The sequence below is a fragment of the Cryptomeria japonica genome, chromosome 1, assembly GCF_030272615.1.
Source record: "Cryptomeria japonica chromosome 1, Sugi_1.0, whole genome shotgun sequence".
Taxonomy (NCBI): Eukaryota; Viridiplantae; Streptophyta; class Pinopsida; order Cupressales; family Cupressaceae; genus Cryptomeria; species Cryptomeria japonica.
Window position 1 is genome coordinate 679864500 of NC_081405.1, and position 21982 is coordinate 679886481.

Below are 21982 nucleotides of genomic sequence, written 5' to 3' on the forward strand. Positions count from 1 at the left end.
GGACTTACCTCCAAAAACACATTGGGAACAAACTTTTAAGGTTGCTTGAGTAGGGGTGCCATTGATAACCATTATCAATCTTTCAACTCTAGCAGTAGCAACTATAGAGTTGTAAAGATGAAGCCATTCAAAAAGAACAAGATCAACTACTATCGTAACATCTTAAAAAGATCTACAATAAATGTAGAAAAAGCTAAAGATTCTATAACTAGAAAGCAATATGATAAAAACCTAACAAAACCAAAAATCTAATAAGACAACTCCAACCCAATCTCTCTCCCCATCACCTATACAAGATTTGACTCCATTCTAAAGAAACTTCAAAAACACAGTGTGTCAAGATAGACAAGGATACTATGATAGAATAACTTAATAAACAAAAAATGAATTTTAATTAGTGAAGTGAAATATTCCAGAAGATCATTTCTCCATTAATAACTTCACATTATTCTCAAATGACCCCTCCACTTGAAAATTGTCTAAAGTTATACAGATTTTTTAAGATAATTATTGAACGGAACACTGTGCATGCACTCCAAATTCTCTGGAATGGATCTGCCCCTTCCACATTTAAAAATTTGAGCCAACAGATAGAAAGCCCCTCGAAAATGTTTGAAGCCAGGGAAGCTTTCCCGGGAAATCAAAAAAAGGTGAGATGGGAATCGTATCTTACTTTCATCAGACAACTGTGCTTTAACTTTCATTTCTCTTTTCAATTTCTTCGCCTCCTCAATAAGAATAACTTTCTGTATTGCCCTTTCACTTTTCATTTTTTTTTATATGAGTGAGCACATAATCAATACCTTATTCGAGTATAAAGGTGAAGCATTGAATTCAAATCAAATTCTTTATTTTTAACGGTTCACATTATTTTTTATCTATGATTTTAAATTGAACAACAGTTGGATATGAAAAAAAAAACCCTAAAATGCCTCCACTGTAGTATAAACTGATATTCAATCAGCTTTGTAGTCTTAAGGAGAGCAGGGTCTCCCACACAACGTGTCTGGAGGCCATTGCAAGGAAGAAAACTGCTGCTGACCAAGTTCCAACAGTGATAAGACCATGGATTCCTGCACTGAGAAGCATGAACCAATGTATCCCAAGGATTTGAGCTTCACCCACATTGATGGTGAGTCCAATTTCAGTGATCCCACATGCCCTGATCCTACAGAAACTCTCTCTTATATAGAACTGAGCCAGCTGGATTCCTCCACTGAGAAGCATGATTCAATGAATTCCAAGAATTTGAGCTTCACACAGTTTGATGGTAAGCCTACTTTCAGTGATCCCACATGCCCTGATCCTACAGAAACTGCCTCTTATATAGAACAGAGCCAGCTGGATTCCTCCACTGAGAAGCATGCATCAATGAATTTCAAGTATTTAAGCTTCACCCAGATTGATGGTAAGCCTACTTTCAGTGATCTCACATGCCCTGATCCTACAGATACTGCTTCTTGTATAGAAGAGAGCCAGCTGGATTCTTCTGCCTCTTATATAGAACAGAGCCAGCTGGATTCCTCTGCCTCTTATATAGAACAGAGCCAGCTGGATTCCTCCTCTGAGAAGCATGCATCAATGAATTCCAAGGATTTAAGCTTCACCCAGATTGATGGTAAGCCTACTTTCAGTGATCCCACATGCCCTGATCCTACAGAAACTGCCTCTTTTATACAACAGAGCCAGCTGAATCATTCAGAATGCCACCAGCTGTGTTTGCCCAGAATGGGTAAAATAGTTACTTCTGTTACCCTCTTTTTTGTCAGCAACACATGCAAAGTGGACGATGTTACATTCCCCACGCCCAAGAGCAGTGATGAGACGTCGGGGGATCGAACCCCACTACCACCCATTTTTTGCCAAAAGGAGATTTCCCCCATGCCCAAGAACAGAGATGAAACGTCGGCGGATCGAATCCCACTGCCACCCATTGTTTGGCAAAAGGAGGCTTCCCTGCGCTTGGTGGGAGTTTTTGGGTCTGTTTGTGCTGCTCTATTCGCTGCTTATTGGGGATGGAGTTGTTTATACGACTGTAAACAAAGATGACAATTAGTGTTTAGGATTTGATTCCCTGCAACTTGTTTAATGTTTCTGGCGCATTCTTGAGTGATCAGACTGTTCTGTTTCAAGGGTTTGGTGGAGATAGATCACCGGATTCAGTCTCAACCAGAACTGAATTGTTGTGGGTTGTGTGTCAGTATTGTGTATTTTGTGAGAATGTATGAAGAGATCTAAATATATACTTTTGATGTAAATCCAACAATCTGATTTACTGTACTCACCTGGCAGCAGGTTTCTGTTTGATGATTATTTTTCTTTGTTGAAAACTGTCCGTGATTCAATGAAATGAAGCTGAATACTGAATCTGGAAATCGACAATCGTTGGGTGTGTGGTTACTTTTAGGCTATATAATGATAAAATCTTAAATCTAAATTGTATTTAGAGAAATACAACAATCAAATATGAATTTAAGAGAGTACCTTTCTTTGTGGGGATTAATGATCTTGAGGAAGATATATATATATAGAGTAGGTATAAGGTTTCAACACGATTTTTCATTGATTTAATAGTACATATGATAGTCATATATGTAGATTGGATTTACAATAAGAAAACATAATTGCGATAACAATTTTAAATGGTTAGTTTCACAAATAAGATAAACAATAGATTTAATAGTGCATACTTAAATACAATAAACTAAGATTGTAATGATTACTTTGTATTAATTGATACTCACACATGTACATTGCATTATATAAGATCGAAACCCTTTACAAAACATAACCATGACAACAATTGCAATACATAATATAATTTAGTGTGTCTCAATAATAGAAAGCTACATAACTATTGTACAACTTAAAAATACAATAGTTTATTTCCAAGAGAACATACAAATATGAAGTAATTGCATATTGCCGAATATTTACCTCCACTAAAGCTTAAACATGACCTTTATGTGAGATTGGTCCTTGTTCTAGCAAGAAATTTGGGGGGACACTTAGAACAAATAAAATGGCTCACAATCGAAATCGAGGAGAAGACGGTCGTAAAGACAATCGAGGATCTCCTCCTATGAGGGCTTGGGAGGAGGCATCCAAAGGAAGGGATATAGGTCTTCCTTCTTCCGAGATAGGGGCTAATGTGATCCCCTGGGTTTCACTCTTATGACGTGCCTTGTTTTCTAAATAAAACCTTTGGTACGAGTTAGCATGGAGTGAGAAGGTATCAACGATTGGCTCATCCTTTGACAAAGGACATTGAGAGAAATTTCCTTAAATTCCCTAAAAGTAAGGCATGCATCATTTAGTTGAAAAAATTGGATGAGGTGGTGAATCGACCTAGACACCGAGCCCTTTTTGTTAAATAATGTGGCAACCAACTTCCCATCAAAAGGATCGTTGAGTGGTGGACTGGTCACTTAGGGTGGGAGGTGAGGATTAAATCCCTTGCAAATGATTTCTTTCTTTTTAATGCAATTCTATAGAATTAAAGAACAAGATTTTTTGTGGTGCTCCTCTATTCTTTGAGGGCTTTGGTCTCAATAAGAAAGATTGGGAACCAAACTTTGTTCCCCAAATTCACCAAATCACTAGGGTTCCAATTTGGGTTAGTCTAGCAAATCTCCCATTAGAGTATTGGAATATGGATTCATTCAAAAAGAGAGGGGATGAACTGGGCTCTTTCATTGGTATGGATGAAGTTTCCTTTCATAGTGATAACATATCGAGGGTAAGGATTCGTGTGGAGATCAATCAATCTATTGGGTGTTGGGAGGAATTGGAATTCACAACGGTCAATGAAAAATAAAAGCAATAGATTTATGTATCACTCTATACATGAAGCTAGGGTTTTTTGGTTTGTAGAAGAACTCTCCTCTTCAAGGTTGGAACCCTAGCCTCAAACGATTAGAGAAAGGGAGCTCTTTCGCGTAGATCCATTGGATTCAAGAGAAACTAGCCCTCCCCAGGATCCAAGAGCAGAGGGGGGTCCTAGAGAATAAAAAATATTTGAGATCCATTCTAGTCTTTCCATCACAAGGGTAGGGGGTGATCTCTCCCTTTGTTAAGAAGACCAACTTGGCTCCTCTATTAGCTATAGTTGAAGAAGTTTTTGTAACCCCTCCAATTTTGAAGTCATCTCGCAACCAATCCACATCTCAAACACATTCATGGCTTCTCCTCCTATCTTACAACATGTTGCTTCTTCTATTCCCCTTAGACATCAGTGCTCTAGTAGTGGAGGTGGCTACAATCTATTTGGTATTTCTAATATTATTTGTGATGGGTTTAGTGAGGAGCCTGCAAACATAGATCAAGTTGCCCATCCAACTAAAGGGTTTTCAAAGGAATTGTTAGAAGAAGGGGAGTTACTGAAGGAAGAATAACTATTGTTGTTTGGTGAAGCAACAAATCTAGAGTCGGAGAAGAGTTGATGGAGAATATTGGGAAGTTGGGTTTTAGTCAAAAGTCTATAAAGAAGACTACTCCAGACTATGGTAAAGACAAATCCAAAGGAAGAAAATCTAACCAGAAGAAGAGAACTATGTATAGGGATGTTGAAGGTAAGGTTAAGATCACTATGGTGTTTAAATTAGGGAAGGGAGCCCCCCTTCCCACCAAGCTATGAGGCTAATCATGTGGAATGTTAGGGACTTAAATGCCCCTAACAAGTAGTTCTTGGTCAAGTGCTTGATGGATATCTCAAAAGCATATATTTTCTTGATTAAAGAGTCCAAATTGACCAATGTAGATTTAGAACAATTTAGGAGAAAGATGAGAACCTAGCAAGTGATGGCAATTCAAGCTACTAGAGCCTCGGGGGTTTAGCGACCTTTTGGAAGCCATAGTCTATAATTGATTGGACAAGCTGGCTAGGGGTAGTAATTGGATTGGTTGCAAGGTTAGAAGTGCATCCCAAAACCTACAATTCATTCTAGTGAATGTTTATGGGCTCAATTTGTGTATCAGAAAGAGGGAGCTTTGGGCTGAAATGGTGTCATGTCCCCTCTTTAGTATGACATGACACTTTACGTGGATTTGCCTATTCCAGACTCTCGTAGGCAGATGGTTGTGATGAGAGAGTCATTTTGGCGTTTATTTGGTGATTGGATGGCTCATTATGCTCTTGAAGACATTATATTTATTATTACTTTTTATTTGGGGCCAAAATGTTATTGAGGTGCACTTTTTATTTTATGAAGTAACTTTTTATCTAAAAAGTGCAATGAGGCTTCTAGAAGATTCTATTATGGATACTTCTAGAAAGTCATGGTTACTTCTAGAAAGACTAAGAGGCTTCTAGAAGATTCTATTATGGATACTTCTAGAAAGTTATGGATACTTCTAGAAAGACTAAGAGGCTTCTAGAAGATTCTATTATGTGTATAAATAGACCCCATGGGTCTCTCATTTGGCACCGAAGTCTATTTTCTCTAGTGCATCTACTTGAGCATTTGTGGAGCTTGAAGGTCTGCAAATATAATTGATCTTTGGGAACGATAACTCCCTTAGATTAGCATAACTGAGGAAGTGAAATATCTTCTGAAGGGTTGCATTATTGGAGATGGTACTCAGCCATTTCATGTTGGATTTCAATTGAAGGTTGATTTGAGGGCTTGTATTTGGTGAATAAGGGTTTTTGAATTCATCCCAGCTCAAAATTTGGTACTGCAACCGCACAGTACGACCCAGGTATGGCCTGCAGCAGGGACAGTACGGTAGTGACAGCAGGGCATTCTTGGGATAGTCTAGTCCTCCTTAATCAGCATTTCATAATCGGAGTTCAAGGAGCGATTTCCAGGTTCCATTGCATGGTTTTTGTTGTCAATTTTTATGATAGAAGTGCACAGTTGTAACAGTCATATATGTATTCAGAGAATAGTCCATTGTAATCAGACATTGCTATCTTGTAGTTGGATTGATATAGTAGAGAAGGTGCATTGCAAGGTCATTGTTCATGTGTGATAGTTTATACATTCTCTTGTCATAAATTCAGTGCTCATGTGTAAGAGTTTGTAATAGTCATATATTTTTAGAAAATTAGTCTACTGAACAATGCAATCAGAATTTGGGAAATTAAAGATATATTAGCATTGAAGTCCTTGCATGAATATTTAGAGTTTCATTATTGTTTATTGTGTTACATTTCAATATTGGTATTGTTATCTCAATTGTACTTGATGCTCAAAACAACTATCATATTGAAACACTACATCACAAACAAAACAATTCAGTGCATGCCAAGTGTTTGACAAATTGTCTCAGTTTAGATTTGGGGTTTATTAGTGGCCTTTATAGTAAGGGTCATTACAAATGGAGCTACTCCTTTGTGCTTTCCCCAATTTGTGTTACATTATTAGGGGTGATTTCAATACCATGGACTCCATGATAGTGATAAAAGAGGATTAAGAGGAGTAAAAGAGGATTAAGAGGAGAAAACCAATCTCAAGGGGATTTCAAGGTTTGGGTGGATAGGAATCATTTAATGGATGTCAATTTGACAAATGCTGTTTTCACTTGGACTAAATAGGAGATTGGGTTTTAGTCATATTGCATAAAAGTTAGACATATTTCTTTTCTTTGAGGATCTTGGATCTTTTTCTTTTGGTTTTGAAGGCTCAATCCTTCTATTTTTTGGGTTGGATCATTATGTGATTCAACTAGACTTTCTTCGGGACAAGAGGTCAGTTGGATGTGCCTTAAAATTAAAAAATATGTGGATGAAAGACCCAATTTTTTTTAACTTGGTTGAAGGTTGGTGGAATGAAGAAAACCTTGTTGGTTTTAAGATGTTTTATTTTATCACCAAATTGAATCTCTTTAAGCATAAGATTAAGGATTGGAATCTTGTTCATTTCAAGAATATTTTTGAAATTAAGAGGTCGGTTAAAGAAGAACTACAAGTGTTGAGTGTAGAGGTTGTAAAAAATGAGATGGACCATGAAAATATCAAAATTTAATGGGTTGTTTCATGGAATTCATGGCACATAGAATATTTTTCCTAAACCTATAGGGTGATGTAAGTTCAATCCACAATGACCTCTCTTAGATTTTGAACACTTGAATCCATTTGGCTATGGAAAACGTTTTTCTAGTATTGTAAAATTTGTCAGACACATTTAATGTAAAGTTGCAAGGTATCACAATTTTTGTTTTGTGCATCATGGAGTCAAAAGCTCAATATTAACATGTTTGGGTAGGTAGGCTTAGACTAGGAATGGTCTTGGTTTGCACCCTATCTCTCTTGAATGTTCTGGGCCACATTGTATTGGTGCTTTCTCTTAAGAGACCTAACTACAAAAAATATCAAACTTTGATAGGTTATTTCTTAGAATTTTGGGTGCACACGAGTGTTCCACCTAAACCTATAAGGTTATACAAGGTTTTTCTACAATAACCTCTCTAAGATTTTGAAAACTCAAATCCATTTGGCCATAGTGAATTTTTTTTTGGTGTTGCAAAAACCATCAAATGGATATAATGTGAAATTGCAAAGTAACACATTTTTTGTTTTGTGTGTTGTAGGGCCAAACCGTTAGTGCCAACATGTTCGAGTGGGAAATTTTATGATAGGCATGGTCTTATTTAACACCCCACCTCTCCCAAATGTTCTAGGGTACATTATGCCAATACTTTCTCTTAAGAGCCCTAAGTGCAAAAAAATGCCAAACTTTGATGGGTTGTTTCTCAGAATTTGTGCTATATACAAATTTTATTCTTGAACCTATAGGTTCATGTAAGGTCCTTCTATAATGACAATTCTCAAATTTTGAAGACTCAAATCAATTTAGCCATAGCAATTTTTTTTGGGTTTTGTAAAAACCATCAAATGCATACAATGTGAAGTTGCAAGGTAGCATAATTTTTATTATGTGCATCATGGGGGCCAAATCATCAATCCCAACACATTTGTGTAGGCAATGTAATGCTAGGCATGGTCTTGTTTCACACCCTTGCTCTCTTGAACATTCCAACTTGAACAATTTCTCTTAAGAGCCTTAAGTGTAAAAATAAGAAACTTTGATGGGATGTTTCTCAAAATTCATGGCATATACAAACATTTTGTCTAAACCTATATAATCATGTAAGGCTCCTCTATAATAACCTCTCTTATATTTTGAAGACACTCATTTGATCGTAGTAAAAAATTTTCTGGTGTTGCAAAAACCGTCAAATGCATATAATGTGAAGTTGCAAGGTAATTATGTGCATCATGGGGCCAAACCATCAATTCCAAAATGTCCGTGTGGGTATTTTAGACTAGGAATGGTCTTATTTTTCACCCTATCTCTCTTGAATGTTTCAGAATACACCGTGCCTATGCTTTCTCTTGAGATCCCTAAGTGCAAAAAATTATCAAACTTTGACAGGTTGTCTCTTAGAATCAGTGGTACATACAAATGTTCTAGGTATGAACCTATAGAGTCACATAAGGTCCCTCTACAATAAAATCTCTTAATGTTTGAATGCTCAAATCCATTTGGTTGACCCAAAAGTTTTTCTAGTGTTGCGAAAACTATCAAACACATACAATGTGAAGTTATGAGGTAGTATATTTTTTGTTTTATGTGTTGTGGGGCCAAGCCATCAGTGCCAATACGTTCAGATGGGTAGGTTTATAATAGGTATGGTCCTATTTCACACCCAAACTCTCTCAAACATTCCAAGATATGCTATACTGATGTTTTCTCTTAAGAGCCTCAAGTGCAAAAAATTGTCAAACTTTTATTGGTTGTTTTTGAGAATCTATGGCACATACAAATGTTTTGTATGAACCTATAGGGTCATGTAAGGTCCCTCTACAATAACTAGCATAATTTTTGTTCTATGCATCGTAGGACCAAACCTTCAATGCTAACATGTCTTAGTGGGTAGGTTTACATTAGGCATGGTCTTGTTTTGTACCCTATCTCTCTCGAACATTCTAGGCTACACCATCTTGACACTTTATATTAAGAGCCCTAAGTATAAAACAATATCAAACTTCGATGGGATGTTTCTTAGAATCTATGAAACATACAAATATTTTTTCTAAACCTATAGGTTTTGAACACACCTTATGATTAAGAGGGAGGGTGAATTAGTTTGGACCTATACTTAAACTTTATTACTTAATCCACTAACTCTTTAAGCTTATTATTTTTAGTGACAGTTCTTGCCTGCGATGTACTTAAGTAGATGGATTCCAAGAGTTCCTATCAAGAAGGTCTTCATAATTTTTTCTGTTTTTATTAAATGTATTGACCTTATGGTCTATTTTAAAGGATTATGTTTCTCATACTTTTTTTTGTAGCTCCACCTAATACAAGAAAAATTATAATATTCGGATAATCAATTACCACATACAAGTGATGTATTGATAAAACAAAGAATATAATGTGAAATTTACTAATCCGCCTCATACCTCTATCGAAGCAATTGATAGAACTTGCTACTATTATAGAAACACCATACTTGATTGTGGCACAAACATTAGGATGAGTATCTTATGTCAACATTTAAAAATCAAACAAAAAATGGTATTCAATTAACTAAACTACCTAACATATTTTACAACAACATTAATGAATAAAAAAGGACAAGGTGGCCTAAGTAAAAGTTCAACAAATGACCTTGATTATTAGGTGTTGATGTCAAAGGTCTAGAATCAACCTATTCAACATTCAAAGTGAATTATAAGAATATCATTCATATAAGGTTCAACTTTTTACATGTGATATTTATGTTTTTTTACTAGTTACACACTTGTGGACTTGAAGACATCACGAAGTAGGGAGCTAACTGCTAGAAATATAGTAAACACTTTAGCCCTAAATTTTTATCATAAGCATTCTACTAATTTAGTTAATATTACATTCTAAAATAATATTTAATAAACCGAATTAAATGAACTTGTTGAAATTTATCAGACTATCAATATCAAATGTTTGATTTAGTTAAGCTTTTATCATGACCATATGATCTTGTAATTATGTCTCCTAGCCAATTGCATCCTAACTACTCTAAGTATCATTTAAATATAAAGAGATCTGCAAGACCAAAAGAGATGAATTGGAAGTTGTGTTACGAGACTAGCATGTTATATAAGTGTTTGAGAGAGTGAGATAATGGATTTTAAGGTATTCATCTCAACGTTGCTCTTAACAATAGAATGAATAGTCACATGATATACCTCAGGTCTAGCTAAGGGTCTTGATGCCTAGTTTAGATTAGGTTGTGCCCTCCCTCTATCCTACGTAAAGCCCCCACCCATGACTTGGAACTATCATATATCAAAGGGATTTGGGATATAATTGGGGACAAACTCATAATAGAGATTTCTTATAAAGTATTTTGGTACTTCATAATTATTGCATGGAGGATGCTAAAAACCTATCTAAAAATTATCCTTTATCCCTTAGTAGTTGCACCAATGGATAAGAAATATCTTGCATGCATTGTGTAAGGTTTCATCCATTTTTGGGTCAATGAAGAGTGCACACAAGTTAGGTTTTAGAATTTTATTTTGTTTAAATTTCTCATAAGAAAGTTTGTCTATGCAAAATTTCTTTTGTTGTCCCCTCTTATCAAACCAAGTATCAATTTGTCCACACTTTGATACTACATGAGAGATAATATCTTGTAGTGATTCAACAAGGTTCATCCCATGAGAGTTTGTTGCTACAGAATATTTCAACTTTGTAAGTGTCTCTTCAAGTTCTTTCATATTATTTTCTATTTTCCCTAATAGGTTTTCTTGTGTTCCTAGAGGATGTCTATGATTTGAGGGAGATGTTCATTATCTTTTTTGTTCAGTAGGGTTTTTATAAGGAGGTGATTGAGGAATTCTAGCATTTGGGGGTTCATTATCAAGTACAAGAAATTAAACAAGTTTCAATTAAAAAACCTAATTGGATCTACATATGTCATCCAAATTCGACAAAAAAACAAACAAACCACAAACACTTAATTATTCAACCTCCATAATGTCTTGGTGGCATTTTGATGATGATTTCTTGAAGAGGGGATGAAAAATACGTTTGGAATGAATGCGAGTATGAATGAGGGTTTGTACTCATGAAACCACGAGAATGAATATTAGAAATGAGCAAGTGAAAATTGTTTTTTGTTTTTGTTTTTAAGTTATGCTTGGAATAACCTGAGCACATTTCAATGTGCTCGTGTTATGCCAAACATAAATTAAAAACGAAAAAATTATGATCGAGCCTAAGGCTTAGTCACACTAAACCATAACACATGCACATCATAATTCTAACATGTTAGAATGAACATGCGAAATGGTCTTATGGGGGCAGAAAGTGGAGCGAACACTATTTGGTCCCCCATTTTGGTGCATATACCCGTTAGCTCAAGTTGGATTGATTTTTATTTTTTTGGCAATAATCAAATGGTATATTCTTCTCATTTGGGTCACATTCATTGGATTTTTTTTTAGCATGGGTGTTCCATAACCCTTCTCATCTATAAGTAGCGGTGGAAATCGTAGAAACCTCTTTGCATGCAAATTTTGGCCTCCTTCGGTCTCCACATTCACATAATCAATATTCATCAGTAGGAAGATGAGAATAAAAAAAATTCTATTAGCTAGTTATTGTCTATCACAACTCATGGAGACTTTATTTCTATCAAAGAGTACATTGGAATTATCTATGTTTTCCTATTCTATTTCCATATCTACTAGAGTTTTATACTGTGTAGATCATGGTAGTTTCTTTTAACCACTTTTCACTATGACATTTTGTCAAATAATTGCATGTTTTGTCTATGCCTCCTTATTTTCATGTCTACTAGAGTATTTCAAAGATTAATGTCCACCAACAATCTCATTTCCATTATTATTTAATGTATTCTACCAATTTCATCTTCAATGAGACAAAAATTAATGTCAATATTTAGGCAACATTGGAATGTTTCTTCACTCTTGAATATCATTGCAATGCTCTCGAAAGATTCCACCAACTCTTTGCCACCCTAATTAGCTAATTTCTTCAAGTTTTGAGTGAAACCACTTTGATGTTCCAGCTATACTTTGCAACAATTCTTGAGTGTGGTTTAGGAAATATTTTTCTATAATGAAACTTAAAATTTAACAATTTTAATTTTTAGTAATTAAATTATAATGTCTCAAAGATTTGTTATACATATATTTCTTCACTATTTTATCAATTTTTCAATTTCTTTGGATGATCTGATAAGATTCTTCACTCTGAGTATTTTTCTTTTTCCACTTATTAAAATTGATAAATTTATACTAATGAATATTCATCCCATTCATCACCCTAACCTATTTATATATATCTTTAAAATGATATCTACATAGATTTTTTAAAATATAAATATGCTAATCAATTAAATTGAATGACAGTAAAATATATAATAAACCCTATCATTCCTCATCTATACTGTACGAGTAAGTGCACCAAGATGGTGAACAGAAAAGTGGCCACATGCCAAAAAAAAACCAAAATTTGCATAACCCATGCGGGTTCTAAAAATTCAAAAATGTGCTAGGCTTGGCACCAAGCCTAGCCAAAAACAATTTAAAAAACAAAAAGCTCCTCAAAATTTGTATGGGTTTTGAGGAACATTTTGTTTTTAATAAAAAATTAAAAGTTTCTCAAAACCAGAAACATTATTTTTTTGTGTAGGCCACCAGTTTTGGCCATTTTCAACGCCAAAACCCATGGAACAACAACAAGGGAAAGCCAAAAAACCATAGAATCTGCATGGGTTTGCAATTATTTTGGATTTTCCCAACATTGAGAGCAATTTTCAACAATGGCACCCCGTCGAACAGGTGAGATTTGATTGGTTTGATTATTTTTGTTTGCATTTTAATTGAAGTGGGGTTTTTTAATTGATTTAAGTTTTTTTTTAATTAATTTGATATCAGATTCTTCAAGCAATCCCCAAAAATGAAATAGACAACAAAGACCTCCTCCTGCACAAGCAACACAAGCAAACCCTGTAAACATTGCACATGAGCAACAAGAAAACCCTCAAAATCCTCAAAATGCTACTCCTCAACAACCACCGCCACCCCAAAACCATCCACGTCCTCCATTAGATCATGTAGATACCACACAAGAGGATCTCATCAATCGCCTTACACAAAATAGTGCCCAAATTTCTATATTGGTGAATAGGTTGAGGTCCTCTAGGCTTGAGCACCACTCAACCCTCGCCAGAACACTAGAAACACTGGCTAATAGTGCAAATAAGGTATCTAGGGAGGTTACGAAATGGGGTTCATGGAGGGATATATGTCAAATATTTTATGCGGATGGGTTGTCATATGATCAAGTGAGAAAAAAAGGCCATAGGTAAAGCTGACATATGTGCTCTTTTTATCGATCCTTTTACCAGTAATAACTTAGAACTAAATATGACTCGGTTTCCTATACATTGGTGTGTTCATGCTAGGCTGAAAGAAGCTTTTTCGGATAGGTGGTATATGGTCTTTGACCAACCACCTTGTAATAATTGGGAGTTGCCTCTATATTTTTTGAGAAAGTTATATTGTGAGTTTATCCTTGGCGAGAAGCCGAATTACTTTGACATTTGACAATTTCAGGGTAGAGGGAGAGGCTTTGCACAGGATAGACCTGGGGACCATAGGGTGGTAGAGACACAACATAGGAGGCCTACAGCTCCTAAACCCATGGTTCATGCAATTGTCCCTATATCCTTGAAGGATTCTATGGAATTATAGACTCTTCAGGCAGCTGCATCATTGACTGATGTCATTGTTCAACATGGAACACAGTTGGTCAGAGCAGAGGATGTACTAGCACCTACGAAACCTCCTTCATCAGCAACACCTCCTTCATCAGCGACACCTCCATTATCAGCGTTACCTCATGCATCATTTGGCAAGAGCCAACCCATTCAACATATGTGCCCCACCTGTCAGGGTGTATGTTCTAGTGTAGTCACTAACGTGGGCGAGGATGGCTTGACATCTCATTCCTGTATATGTTGCGGGAGTAGATGCCATGCTTCCACTACAGAGGATGTGGCCCTCATTGACGAACTGATCAATATGTTGTACCCTCTCTATCAGACACAGGTGCGTTTAATTTTGTTTATACATGTTATCAATTAAGTGACTAAATCTTATAAAAAGAAATGAATTTTTATTTTTAGAACAATTTAAAGTGACATATAAATAAAATGCATTGCAGGGTGCAACAGGTGGTGGGAGTATACCACATACTTTTCAGTCGACTCCACAGTCATGAGTAGTTTCGCCACCAGAGGTAAAGATTTGTAAATTTGTCAAAAATATAATAATACATTGGTTTCAAAATATCTTTTGTTAATTATATGTATCATTACTTGGTGTTTTATAGGGCTTATCAGTGGCTGAGATGTCCCAACTTGGTGATATCACACTTTCGGCCATTGACTTTGGCCAAGATAGCTATGCAGTACCATTTAGATTTATATATTTTTGACTTAAGTGATATATTAAATACATGCTCTTTGCCCTTATGTTAATTTTTTCTATTAGTTTACCCCACCTGCCTTGAGGACATCCCATGTGAGAAACCATCCTCTAGCACTCCGAGGCAGAAAAAGATATCCTCTCGGACACCCAAACGACAGAAGGTAATTCAGTACAATTTAAATTCATTTGTTGAAATGTATTATTATTAAACATGTATATATAGATATTGGTAAATTTGCACTTAATTTATTTGTTCTATATACAAAAACATATGGGGTTTATGGAATTAATAAATGCACTTGATGTTGATGAGGTTCGGCAAAGGGAAGAGGTGATATCTTCATATTTACTTTGGATTGCATTCTTGCTTGTTCGAAATAACTAAATCCTTTTATGTCTATATCATATATTATCATTTTTCATACAAGAAATGGTAATAGTTGCATCAGATTCGACTAGGTCTCCTAAGGTTACAAGAGAACTATATGAGGCTTTGGTGTGCATTTGTTCTACATATGTTAAAAATATTTGTTTTATCTAGTTTGTCAACAACTTTGGGTTATTAACTTGTATAATTGGCTTTAACCTATTACAGGCCCCTTCCAAACCTCCTACTATTATTCTACCATTCCATTTCAGTAGAAGTCCTACATGTTTATTATGGGGTCCAACACGACCAAGGGAAAAGGTATGTTTGTCTTAGATCAACTCCTTTTCACTAAGAGAACAACGAAGTTGAAACCTTCTAGTTAACTCCTTTTGGATCACTTACCATGGATATAGGAAATGGTTGTAACTGATTCATCTGTGACTTTGCCTCCTACAACCACAACACATCCATCTGAGGCTCCGATATGCTTTAGTTTTTTAGTCTATTCACTTTTAGTTATTATGTGTTATTTGACATATATGTTATTGACATGTATTTATCTTGTTTTACCAGTTACAACCCCTTCAGGACATCCCACGGATCCTCAACCTCACCTAATTGCAGAAGATAGAGATGAGGTAATCAACATTTTAACTTCAAACAATTTAGAGTTCAGTATTTAGTTATTTTGATGTTATATTGAGAAAATATATTTGATTCGACATTTGAATTGTCCTTGTGCAGCCACCTGTAGAGCCACGTACTGTTTCGAAGAGGCTCGATTTTGATGGTCTACCATAGTCATAGATACCGATAAATATATATAGTTATAGTTGTGGTCATTGAAGGACCAATTTTTTTATATATTTGACATTAATATATGGACTTTGATAGACATGGAACATGCCACATTTTTGTAACTATGCCATTTTTTGATATGTGCACGATTATTGTTCATTTTGATATATATGAAACTTGATATTCAATCCAATTTGTTCATTGATATATATGAAACTTAGTTATTTTCTATTGAAATGTGATCAAACTTGTTCATTGTGTATATATCTTGAAATATGATCCAATTTGTTCATTACTTGTAACTCATATGGCATATACTTTTAAAGTATCTATTGCTCATATTGTGTATACCCAAGTATCGACATCGGTAATGCTGATATTGTGTATTTTGATTGAGTGAATTTTCTTTGAGTCCTTTCTGCATGAAGAGATTGGAGTGAAGTTATTATTTCATAAACTCATGCTTATGGAGCGAAGTTCATCATTTCAAGAACCAATTAATACAAGATTTGAGCGCACAAAGTATATTTAAAATTTATCTAAGGATGAGTCAGCTTAGGTAAGGTTTTCATTTAAATTTTATTTCATAACAAGTCGGCCTTAGGGTAAGAGACACACCTATTCATCCAAATTGCCTTTAAAAGAAGAGTTGAAGCAATTATTTTAACATAAAATCAAACCAATTATCTCTTCTTTCGTCAAGAAAAAACCAATGAGAGGTGGCAAAATAGTGCATCTTTCGTTCTGTTCGTCGTGGGAATGAACCGTTAGTGCGAGCACGTCCGGTTGGTTGGATTTACGCTAGGTGTGCCCTTTTTTCACTCCCCAAAACGTTCGATTGTTCGAAGCCACATCGTAGTGACGTTTTCCCTTGAGTGCTCAAAGTGGAAAAAATGGTCAAACTTTGACGTCGCGTAACTTGGAGATCGTGGCACTTATGGACAATCTGTGTGAACCTATGGGATCATGTTGTCTCTTTCTAAAAAATCCTCTCTCGATTTCAGATAACTCAATTCCGTTTTCTTGTGGTGAGATTTTTTCTGTCGTATAAAAAACGGTCAAAAATGTTAGTGAGGTGGCAAAATAGTTGATCTTTCGTTCTGCTCATTGTGGGAACAAACCATCAACACAAGTGCATCTGGGTGGTTGTGTATATGCTAGGTGTGTCCTTGTCTCTCTCCCCAAGATGTCCGATCATTCCGAGCCACCTCGTACCGACGTTTTCCCTTGAGCGCTCAAAGTGGAAAAATGGTCAAACTTTGACGTCGCATAAATCAGAGACCGTGGAACTTATGGACGATCCATTTAAACCTATGGGATTGTGTTGTCTCTGCCTAAAAAATCCTCTCTTGGTTTCAAACAACTTGATTCTGTTTTATTGTGGTAAGATTTTTTCTGTCGCATCAAAAACTGTAAAAAACTATCAGTGAGAGGTGGCAAAATAGATCATCTTTCATTCTGTTCATCGTGGGAATGAGCCATCAAAGCGAGTGCATCCGAGTGGTCATTTTTATTCTAGGTATGCCCTTGTCTTTCTCCCCAAGATGTCCAATCATTCCGAGCCACCTCGTAGTGACGTTTTCCCTTGAGTGCTCAAAGTGGAAAAAATAGTCAAACTTTGATGTCGTGTAACTCGGATATCGTGGCACTTATGGATGATCCATGTGAAACTATGGGGTCATGTTGTCGTTTCCTAAAAAATCCTCTCTCGGTTTCAGACAACTCGATTCTGTTTTCTTGTGGTGAGATTTTTTCTGTCGCATAAAAAACCGTCAAAAATCATCAGTGAGAGGTGGCAAAATAGTGCATCTTTCATTCTGCTCATCATGCAAATGAACTGTAGTGTGAGCACATCTAGGTGTCTAGGTTTATGCTATTTGTGCCCTTGTCTCGCTCCCCAAGAAATCCGATCGTTTCGAGCCACCTCGTAGTGATGTTTTCCCTTGAGCGCTCAAAGTGGAAAAATAGTCAAACTTTGACGTCGCGTAACTCGGAGACCGTGGAAACTATAGATGATCCATTTGTACCTATGGGGTCATGTTGTGGCTTACTAAAAAATCCTCTCTTGGTTTTGAACAACTCGATTCCTTTTTCTTGTGGTGAGATTTTTTCTGTCACATAAAAAACCGTCAGTGAGAGGTGGCAAAATAGTGCATCTTTCATTCTTCTCATTGTGGGAATGAATCGTTAGTGTGATTTTGGGTGGTTGGGTTTATGCTAGGTGTGCCCTTGTCTCGCTCCCCAAGACGTCTGATCATTTGGAGCCATCTCGTAGCAATGTTTTCCCTTGAGCGTTCAAAGTGGAAAAAACGGTCAAACTTTGACGTCGCATAACTTAGAGACCATGGCACTTATGGATGATCTGTTTGAAACTATGAGGTCGTGTTGTTGCTGCCTAAAAGGGCCTCTCTTGGTTTTGGACTATTCCTACTATCCTTTCAAATCGGGTAATTCAACAATAACTCAAAACTTTCCCAAAACACTTGGAATTTTTTTTGCATATTCAGATACCCATTTGCAAGTTATTTAACATATGTTAGAATCAGACACATTTATTTATAATCAAATAGTACAAATTTATAATCAAATGGTACAATTTTATTACAAATACATTTATAATCAAATGGTACAAATTTGGGCTCTCAAAATTTGCAATCCAGCCCCATGGACACTTTCATATATAAAATTTGGCATCTAATATAAACAATCAAGATCATTAATGTTTATATTTACAAAATTTTGCATCTAAATATGCAATTTACAACTCATTGTTGTTTTTTTATACAAAAATTAGCATCTAGATATGCACATTACAACTCATTGTTATTTTTTTATACAAAATTTAGCATCTAGATATGCACATTACAACTCATTGTTTTTATATACAAAATTTGGCATCTACATATGCACATTATAGCTCATATGCATATTATAGCTCATATGCATGTAGAGCACATCCAAAAAAGCGAAGTTACAACATTTCGTAAAAGATTGTACAAAAATTGTAACTTGTGTAGAGTGGTAATACATAGATTGTACTTCATTTTGCGCCTTTAGTGTATAATTCTCAGCAAAATCAACGACATAGACAATAGTGATGAGAATTCAAATGGTACAATTTTATTACAAATACATTTATAATCAAATGGTACAAATTTGGGCTCTCAAAATTTGCAATCCAGCCCCATGGACACTTTCATATATAAAATTTGGCATCTAATATAAACAATCAAGATCATTACTGTTTATATTTACAAAATTTTGCATCTAAATATGCAATTTACAACTCATTGTTGTTTTTTTATACAAAAATTAGCATCTAGATATGCACATTACAACTCATTGTTATTTTTTTATACAAAATTTAGCATCTAGATATGCACATTACAACTCATTGTTTTTATATACAAAATTTGGCATCTACATATGCACATTATAGCTCATATGCATATTATAGCTCATATGCATGTAGAGCACATCCAAAAAAGCGAAGTTACAACATTTCGTAAAAGATTGTACAAAAATTGTAACTTGTGTAGAGTGGTAATACATAGATTGTACTTCATTTTGCACCTTTAGTGTATAATTCTCAGCAAAATCAACGACATAGACAATAGTGATGAGGGGGAAATTATCCTTACACAACTTGAATTTCTCATCTAACCACCTAGCTCCATGTGTGTGACCTATATACTCATACACTAGTTTCTCTTGAAACTTCTTCATAAAATTAGCTACGCATATATCCCTTTTCACTAACTCGTGCCTCTTTAATTGTTTTCCATCTTTAACACCATATGTGACTGACTTGTATCTTCCAATAGAAACTAGTTCCTTACCAATTTCATGTGTGCTATCCAGATGTAGGCATCTATGCAACTATTGTGAACCACCACATGTAGGACAAAAACCTCTCAAACACACCATCTTATAGTAAATGCACCCATCATCTCGTCTACATAGTACACTTGAAATAAATTCTCTCGGTGACTTAGGAGGTGCTTGTAGACCACATTCTTGCAAAACATCGTTAATGTGCAAAGTACAACATATATAGCGATAAATATCATAATGCATGGAAAATTCAACATGGACCCTACAACAACATGTAGTACATGCATGATTAATCTTAACATAAAATGGTTTTGTCATCTCAAAAAATCTTTGACTAATTTTAATCTGAGGAAAGCTTTGAAGAAACCTTTCATAAAATTATGTTTGAGTTATATCTAAATAGTGGTTTGGATGCGGCTCACGATTACTGATTCCAATTCGCCTTGTAACAACATCTCTTTGGTTGGGTGAAACCCTTGTGTTGTCATGCTAATATTTCTCAATTAACATTCTTAGTGCGTCAACAACAACCTTGTCCTTGTGTGGGAGTCTACTCGAGAATGCCCAAAGATAATTATTGTTAGGATCCTCGATTTTTTCTCGCCTCTCTAAAACATAGTGTAATGTGGTTCTACTTATCCTTACTGACTTAGTTGTTTGCTTATTAAACAAGATTTTTTCATATCCTTTCCCATTATGGTTAATGTGAGGACATGGTGAGTAACATTAGCATCTTTAGTGTGTGATTTCTAACCAATGGCTTGGTATGCATCAAAAATATTTCTCACAATGGTTCTTTCACTATTATTTCCGGATGTTCTTAACCCCAAAATTTTCATTGTCTCTCTAAATTTCAGATTTTTAATCATTTCAACAACTAATTGGCATCTTCCACTTTGATTTAAGTTTTCAAAATAGTTATTCCAAATTCTTCTAACCGTTCTTCTACAAGTTCTTTCAGAGATTTTATCATGCATTAGCTTCACAATATTTTCATCAATATCCATTAGGAACTTTGGTTTTCTATGAATTATTCTAAGAGGTGTTAAGATTGGTGCATGCTCTTCATTTTCAATAGATGCATTGATCACATCAAATTCAAATGGTATATCTTCTTCAATTTCATTAACATGTGCATTCACCGAATCATTTTCAAATGGTGTATGCTCATTGCATTCATCATATGTATTTGAATTGGTGTATGTTGATTATTTTGTTTTGGTGCATTCATCATATCAATTTCAATTGTTGAATGTTCATCACTTTCATTAGGTGCATTAGATGGCGTACATTCACGTAATCTCCTCATATGCTCCCTTTGTCTTTCCTTTGCTGCCTCTCTTTGTTCATTTGTTCCTCTCTTGTTCTTTCCCATTTTCCTACACATAATATCATGATGAAAATCCACAATCAAATAGAAAAAAAACAACAAATGATCATCATTTTGTTATAATCTAAAATAACAATAATACAATAACTTAACAAAAAAAAATACAAGACAAATCAATCATGATCAAAGCAAACAAACAACAAATGATCATCATTTTGCTATAATCTAAAGTAACAATGAAAAAATAACTTCAAAAACAATCCAATATATGAGACAAATCAATCATTTCAAAATAAAAGTGACAAAAAATATGAAAACCTGATTGTTACTGTCCCAGAAAATCATGTGCAAAAGCAGTGGGGCCTTCAAACAACATGCAATGCTAGTTTTAAGGCCATTGGGACTAAAATATATTAAGATTTTCCCATAACCCGTACGGGTTATGGAAACCTTTAATGTTAATTTTCACAATGTCTCATAACCCATACGGGTTATGTAGAACTAGAAGTTTTGGCCTTAGTTCTACATAACTCGTACGGGTTATGTAGAACTAGGAAAAGGAGAGGGAGAGAGAGGGACAGGGATATTGGGAAAAGGAGAGAGAGAGAGAGAGAGAGAGAGAGAGAGAGAGAGAGAGAGAGAGAGAGAGAGAGAGACTACGAAAAGGAGAGGGGGAGAGGGAGAGGGAGAGAGAGGGAGATTGGGAAAAGGAGAGGGGGAGATGGAGATTGGGAAAAGAGAGAGAGAGAGAGAGAGAGAGAGAGAGAGAGAGAGAGAGAGAGAGAGAGAGAGAGAGATTAGGAAAAGGAGAGGGGGAGAGGGATAGAGAGGGAGATTGGGAAAATGAGAGGGAGAGAGGGAGAGAGAGAGAGTAGGATAAGGAGAGGGTAATGGATGGAGAGGGAGAGAGAGGGAGATTGGGAAAAGGAGAGGGGGAGAGGGAGAGAGGGGGAGATTGGAAAAGAGAGAGAGAGAGAGAGAGAGATGAGAGAGAGAGAGAGAGAGAGAGAGAGAGAGAGAGAGAGAGAGGGATAAGGAGAGGGGAATGGATGGAGAGGGAGAGAGAGGGAGATTGGGAAAAGGAGAGGGGGAGAGGGAGAGAGGGGGAGATTGGGAAAAGGAGAGGGAGAGAGAGAGTAGGACAAGGAGAGGGGGATGAATGGAGAGGGTGAGAGAGGGAGATTAGGAAAAG

At 35.7% G+C, this 21982-nt stretch overlaps 1 protein-coding gene across 1 annotated transcript; it reads left to right on the forward strand.

The window, feature by feature from the left end:
- The first annotated feature begins 894 nt into the window (after nucleotides 1-894).
- On the forward strand, nucleotides 895-2280 carry LOC131876338 (uncharacterized). The gene is made up of 2 exons (XM_059221424.1): nucleotides 895-1493; nucleotides 1530-2280. Exons 1-2 carry the CDS (start codon nucleotides 1066-1068, stop codon nucleotides 2047-2049), a joined length of 948 nt encoding a protein of 315 aa, XP_059077407.1. The 5' UTR covers nucleotides 895-1065; the 3' UTR covers nucleotides 2050-2280.
- The last annotated feature ends 19702 nt before the right edge of the window (nucleotides 2281-21982 follow it).

Excerpts from the sequence above, each read along its gene's own strand:
- LOC131876338 (XM_059221424.1), top strand. The coding sequence starts at position 1,066 with ATGGATTCCTGCACTGAGAAGCATGAACCAATGTATCCCAAGGATTTG. Across the intron at positions 1,494-1,529 it reads AGCCAGCTGGATTCTTCTGC|CTCTTATATAGAACAGAGCC; the intron begins CTCTTATATAGA and ends GGATTCCTCTGC.